Source organism: Phoenix dactylifera, chromosome 10, assembly GCF_009389715.1.
Source record: "Phoenix dactylifera cultivar Barhee BC4 chromosome 10, palm_55x_up_171113_PBpolish2nd_filt_p, whole genome shotgun sequence".
Taxonomy (NCBI): domain Eukaryota; kingdom Viridiplantae; phylum Streptophyta; class Magnoliopsida; order Arecales; family Arecaceae; genus Phoenix; species Phoenix dactylifera.
Genome location: NC_052401.1, coordinates 3,715,087 through 3,721,675, shown reverse-complemented (window position 1 = coordinate 3,721,675; position 6,589 = coordinate 3,715,087). Strand labels below are relative to the sequence as shown.

At 39.0% G+C, this 6,589-nt stretch overlaps 1 protein-coding gene across 1 annotated transcript; it reads left to right on the top strand.

Moving 5' to 3' along the window:
- Window positions 1-1,720: 1,720 nt before the first annotated feature.
- On the top strand, window positions 1,721-6,589 carry LOC103711102 (protein NRT1/ PTR FAMILY 4.3-like). Its single transcript, XM_008797103.4, has 5 exons — window positions 1,721-2,008; window positions 2,430-2,647; window positions 3,172-3,612; window positions 4,820-4,947; window positions 5,499-6,589. The coding sequence occupies exons 1-5, from the start codon at window positions 1,882-1,884 to the stop codon at window positions 6,385-6,387; spliced, it is 1,803 nt and encodes a 600-aa protein (XP_008795325.2). The 5' UTR covers window positions 1,721-1,881; the 3' UTR covers window positions 6,388-6,589.

Genomic DNA, 6,589 nt, shown 5'->3' with positions numbered 1-6,589 from the left:
ACTAGAGGACACTGCAGCACAAGCTCATTGTGGCCGATTATGGTGCTTGTGGACTAAAGAGGACGCCACGACTTAAACGGAGAGGGAAGGGAGATATGTGAGGATCCATGCGGACTTGTGTTTAGTTAGTCCTATATCGGCTATGCACCAGGTAGATCTTGGGTACTTATACGGGACAAAGAAATCTAAATAATATCTTCCGGCTAGTCTTTTTGAATGAGATCCTAAGTTGTGATATAAAACTTATACAGTACCAATAATTTTGCACATGTTGGATTGCCACTCTATCTTTCAACTCAACATGAAGCAAAACATGGTTCATACCTGAAACGGTTTTCAGCATTCAATAAAAAATAAAAAAGCGAGTGTAAAAATATGATCTGCTTGTGCCTAGTATCAGCACTACTAGTACTAACAAATACTTCGAAGGTTAAGTTTTCATTAAACTATCGATTCAGCAAATATGGGATTGGTCACTTCATCTTTCAAGTTAACATGAAACAGAACATGTTTTGACGTCGGAAATGCTTTATTATGGATAAAATAAAGAGAAAGCATCACGTACTCATACTTCATCAGGAAACATGATGAAATTAGCCAATGAATGCCTTATGTTACCATATGGTTTTAGGAAAAGAGAAGTTAGATTTTTTGTACTGAATTTATTTATTTTTTCAAAAAAGTGCATCTACTTTTTCATTCTAAGGTAGAAGTCTTAACCCTGATATACATTAATGAAACATTTCTTATTAGCTTAAGGATATGGAATCAATTACTTAACTAAAAAGCACGAATAGAATTGGCAAGTTGTGCATATTTTTCTGCATGTCAGTCATGAACGTATGGACAAAGAGTTAATTTCCATGCTCAACCTTCAATGTCTATTGTCATATGGTCCCCCATTCCTTTATCTTCTTCACATCATTAATCTTTTCTCCCCTCTCCCCTGCAGGTTTGTTTGTATGTCTATAGTTTAACTCGTTTCCTATCTTCAATGAATGCATGGGTTAGGCACCATAGATATGAAATAAGATAACTATAGTTTAACTAATTGATCCAACCTGCATAACGTTAACTGTTTGAATTAATAATTTGCAACAAAGATTCTCGTTCCATCTGAAATGCCTTCTTGGTTGTCATCACAAAAGATACATCTACATCATCAGTTCTTGATATGATTCTCATATGCAGAAAAATAATTTATTTATCTGTACACTTTTTTTGAAAAAAAATAATGGATATGTACGTTCATTTCAGAACAAAATTATGTATGAGAGCTACGTGTACATGTTATTTACGTCTGCTTGTAGATATGTGCGTCTGGTAAACTCAGTAATTTAATATGCGAGCATATTATAATGGCTCCATGGAAAGGCCTACTTTCTGCCTCCCAATCCACTTACATCACCACCAAGTGTTACTTTTTTATCATTATTTAGTTCATATTCAGAGTTAATAAGAAAAACAGATGATTGTTAAATTGATGTGGGTGAGATATGGATTTACTAAGCTGTCCAATTCCTAGATTTCTATGTGGGAGACAAGTTTTCTGCTGTCCTCCCCACTTTGCTCCCTCTGAAGCACAACGAACTCTGACCCTCCAATAGAGACTTGCACCATCCATTGACTGTTTCAGAACCATCATTGCCTTCACCATGGGGAAATCACACCGCACCAACCCATGACTCCTCCTCCCTCCCTCCCTCTCTCTCTCTCTCTCTCTCTCTCTCTCTCTCTCTCTCTCTCTCTCTCTCTCTCTCTCTCCTCATCTGACCATTATAAATAACTGCATCAACTTGCCTTGGATTTACCCAAGTTCTCCCCAAGAGATTCTCCTCTCGTGAGGCAGATAGACGAGGAGTGTGTGTGCAAGGAAGAGATATGGATGTTGAGGCAGAACAGAATTTCCAAGGGGAGTCAGTGCTTGCTGAGTTCTCTGTTGACTGGAGAGGCAAATCCTGCAAGCCCAACAAGCATGGCGGCATGAGAGCTGCTGCCTTTGTTCTAGGTCTCTCTCTCTCTCTCTCTCTCCCTCCCTACCTACACACACACTCTGAATTTTGATCGGTATTCTCATTGCTATATTTTTGCTGAAGACTCTTGAAGTATTTAACAAGAAAAAAAGGCCCTTGAGGTGCCAGTTTTAATAAGGAAGCAACAAAAAGGATGTTCAGCTTTTCCAAATGTATTAAGTGTATGCGTATTATTTTTCCATTCATTTATCTGTTGGGTTTTTCGAGTGCCCATATGCTATATACTACTTTATTGGGAATTTAGATAGCTGGGAAAGCTCCACTGGTTCTCCCCCCCTCTCTTTTTGAGAGTCACTTAAAAGGTTCTCCTTTTCTTTTTAATTTAATGTACTTGGAATGAAAACAATAGGTTACATATATTAAACCATCTGGCTTATTCCTGCTTTTGCTTTCCAGGCATTCAAGCATTTGAAATCATGGCAATTGCTGCTGTGGGGAACAACCTTATAACATATGTGTTCAATGAGATGCACTTTCCACTGTCAAAATCCGCAAACATAGTGACCAACTTCGTCGGGACTATCTTTCTCTTGTCTCTGCTTGGGGGATTCCTTTCAGATTCTTATCTGGGGAGCTTCTGGACTATGTTGATATTTGGATTTGTGGAGCTCTCAGTAAGTCTTTGTGTTCTTTCTCTATGAATTACACTAAACCATCGAATTGTAGCAGGCTTATATGAACATCAAATTGAGCAAGGAGGATAGAGATGCAGACAAGTCATTATTAATGAAGAAGACACTGAGGAATTTTACTGAACAAACAAATATATTGAAACTTTCTTAGTCTTTTACTAGTCACTCGAGAAACGCAAAAAAAAAAAACGAAGGGGATAAAATCATCAAAGGAAACCGTGAATTTTCAAAACTCCTGAGAAAAGATCAAAGTAAAACAATACAGTTCATAACAAGCACTATTCCATCCAATAAAATTGGGAGAACTGTTACCCCCCAACCATAATTGCCTCTGTATGTATGTTGGTGTTGATTTAATTTAGTTATTTTGGTAGACAAATCCTTTTCAGAATATGAATTAAATACACCATATATCAAGAAGGGAGAAAAGAAAATGGGAGGTGCTGAAGGGGAAAAGAAGCTATTGTTTTACTAACATGGTGGCTGTTTGTATTGGTTTTATCCAGGGATTCATACTACTAGCAGTCCAGGCGCATCTCCCCCAACTGAGGCCACCTCAATGCAACATGATATCTAAAGAAGAGCATTGCGTGGAGGCCAAAGGCTTCAAGGCCACTATGTTCTTTATTGCTCTCTACTTGGTGGCCTTAGGGAGTGGGTGCATGAAGCCTAACATGATTGCCCATGGTGCTGATCAGTTCAGGAAAGATGACCCGAAACAATCGAAGAAGCTCTCTACTTACTTCAACACAGCCTACTTCAGCTTCTGTGTCGGCGAGCTCATTGCTCTCACCATGCTTGTCTGGGTGCAGACACGGTCCGGGATGGATGTCGGTTTCAGTGTGTCGGCAGCTGCCATGGCAATGGGCCTTATCAGCTTGATATCTGGTATACTCTTCTACAGGAACAAGCCACCTCAGGGCAGCATCTTTACCCCAATTGCAAGAGTAAGCTTCAATACCATCTCTTCCCTTGCTTTTCAGTTGGAGGCTTCATAAGACAGTGGGCAGGGCTTGTTAGTTGTTGCAATGCATATATAGTACCTAAAGCTTCAGCAATTAGTAATTTAGCAGGCATTAATTTTGATCAACATCTTCTTCTTTTTTGATCATCCAAGATGTTGCGAAAGCGATTGGATGACACCGATTGATTTCTTATGAAAAAATTGTGGTAGCAAGCGCGGAACATGATGTGATTACCACTACTAAGTGGGCTATTATGATAGTACTTAATTGTTTCCTGAGCATTAGGTCAGCAATCCTCCATGAGGTGTACTCTTTGAGAGTTAGCTGCTTATTATGATTGCAATTATTCTTTGATTACTCGTGGTGAGTGGAAATTTCTCTAGTGTTGGTCAAGAATCTTAAGGAATATCTTTTTGGTGTTACAGCTGTTTCTAGACAACCTGGTTGTGTGGTTATTTCCATGAAACTAGTAGAGAAATCTTTCTTCTTCTACTTTACACAGAAATCCAGGAATTAACAAATAGATTAGCATCTCTTTAATTTGTTATTCTGCCTACTTGGCTATTTGAGCCTTTAATTTTAATTTAAATTAAGGAGGAAATAATTATATATTTATGTTCGCTGTCATATAGATTAATATAACCTATTACGAACAAATTTCCATTGCTCGTAAGACTATATTATATTCAATGGTAGGTGGTTTTTGTAATGATTGATATTTTTTAATGGTTAAACAGTCCAAAGTCATGAGCAACATGTTTCTTGGGAGTCCTCAGATTTGTACATATATGAAAGTTCTTGATGAATATATTTTTACTATATGTTTGACTGTGGACGTGTTTAGGTTATTGATGACGACAGTGGTCCGTTTTGGTCTAAATGAAATGAAGGTTAGTTTAGAGGATTATATTATGTTAAGAAAAATTAATTTTTGTGATAGTTTTTTCCCCTCTTATGATTATTAAACAGCTACAATTCTATTTCTGTGGCCTATATATATTTCTGCTGATGGTGTATTTGCATCAAAAATAAATAAATGAATAAACAGAAAAAAGACGGGTGTATACTGCATAGATAAGATCTAAGACTTCTCAAAGACCAACTTTTTTCTATCAACATCATCCAAAATAATAAAAATGCAAACTTATTGCTTGGTATCTAATATGGTTCAGAATTAAAAAATTTGCAGGTCTTGGTTGCTGCAATTACTAAAAGAAAGCAAGTTTGTCCCTCTAGATCTGAAATGCTTCACCAGCGCCGAAACAATGCACCTGACCACCTCATAGTCAGTGGGCTCCGACACACAGACAAATTCAGGTTTGCACTTGTATAAATAATATAGCCCTCTCAAACTGCAGTGCCCACACTAGCAGGGATTAAAAGATGTCCCTTGAATACTTTAGACCTACAACTACCAACAACTGAACACAAGGTAGTTTAGATGTCATGAGTTCAACTGCATTCATTTGAAGTTTAGACTTGTGCATGCAAATAAGTTCCAAAGTATCTATCTATCTATCTATCTATTATACATATATAAGATCTGTAAACTTAATGGATGAGCCCTGGTGCAATAGGGTAAGACTGCGTAATCTGACTCTCCCAAATCCTACAATGGAAGGAGCTTGCACTAAGCCGCATTTTTAGATATATAAACTTAGAGGAGGAGCCTTGGCTCAATTGTAAGATTGTTCCATTATTATCTAGATATCACAGGTTTCAAAGAAGGAATAGCTAGCCTCTCCATATGTGGAGATAAAGCTGCATAAATCTGACTCTCTCCGGACACTGCAGTGGCAGGAGCTTGGGCTGCTCTTTTTACAAGATCTGTAAACTTCATTCTTATTATGATTTTGATTTGGATGCAGGTTCCTGGACAAGGCCAGCATCAAAATTCAAGATTGTTCTAACATGAAGGAGAGCCCATGGAAGCTATGCACCATTACAGAAGTCGAGCAAGTGAAGATAATCCTCTCAGTGATCCCGATATTCGCATGTACCATCATCTTCAACACAGTATTAGCTCAACTTCAGACCTTCTCAGTCCAACAGGGAAGTGCTATGGACACCCAACTCACCAAATCCTTTCATATCCCTCCTGCTTCTCTCCAAGCCATCCCATACATCATGCTCATCATTCTCGTTCCCATCTACGACGTGTGCTTCGTCCCCTTTGCTCGAAGGCTCACTGGAAAGGAATCCGGGATCACTCCTCTCCAGCGCATCGGCGTCGGCCTCTGCACCGTGACCTTCTCGATGATTGCGGCAGCGTTAGTGGAGAAGAAGAGAAGGGAGGTGGCCATTGGTTCAAATAAGCTCTTGTCTATCTTTTGGATAGCCCCACAGTTCCTCATCTTTGGACTCTCAGAGATGTTCACAGCTGTGGGCCTCCTTGAGTTCTTCTACAAGCAGTCATTGTCTGGGATGCAGTCCTTCTTGACAGCCATGACCTATTGCTCCTACTCATTTGGGTTCTTCTTGAGCTCCCTTTTAGTCTCACTGGTGAACAAGATCACCTCAAGCTCATCAAATAGTGGCTGGCTCAGTGACAATGACCTCAACAAGGATAGGCTGGACTACTTCTATTGGCTCCTGGCAGCCCTCAGCCTCCTTAATTTCTTCAACTACCTTTTCTGGTCTAGATGGTACTCTCACAGCCCATCTCTATCAACCACTGCAGCACATGATTCCTATGGTGAAGAGGACCACATCAGCTTCAGTTCCTCAAAGCATGTTGAGGCTGAGAATGTACTGTGAAAAGGGCTAGCTTCACCACTTCAATGATTATGTTTTTTTTCACTTCTATCTTGACCTTATTATATTAACCTAGAGAAAGGTTAGAAAAGGAAATTACAAAATGTATCATGTTAGTTCTATACCAACTAGGTGCATTGGTGGGCTAACATGTCCTTTTAATCTTTTTCTGGAAGTCTCTTACTGTCATGCCTCAAATTTGGAA

What these genes read in the sequence shown, in the direction of transcription:
- LOC103711102 (XM_008797103.4), top strand. Translation starts at nt 1,882, where the DNA reads ATGGATGTTGAGGCAGAACAGAATTTCCAAGGGGAGTCAGTGCTTGCT. An exon ending in TCTTTACCCCAATTGCAAGA is followed by an intron (nt 3,613 to 4,819) that starts GTAAGCTTCAAT and finishes AAAAATTTGCAG; the next exon opens with GTCTTGGTTGCTGCAATTAC. An exon ending in CGACACACAGACAAATTCAG is followed by an intron (nt 4,948 to 5,498) that starts GTTTGCACTTGT and finishes ATTTGGATGCAG; the next exon opens with GTTCCTGGACAAGGCCAGCA.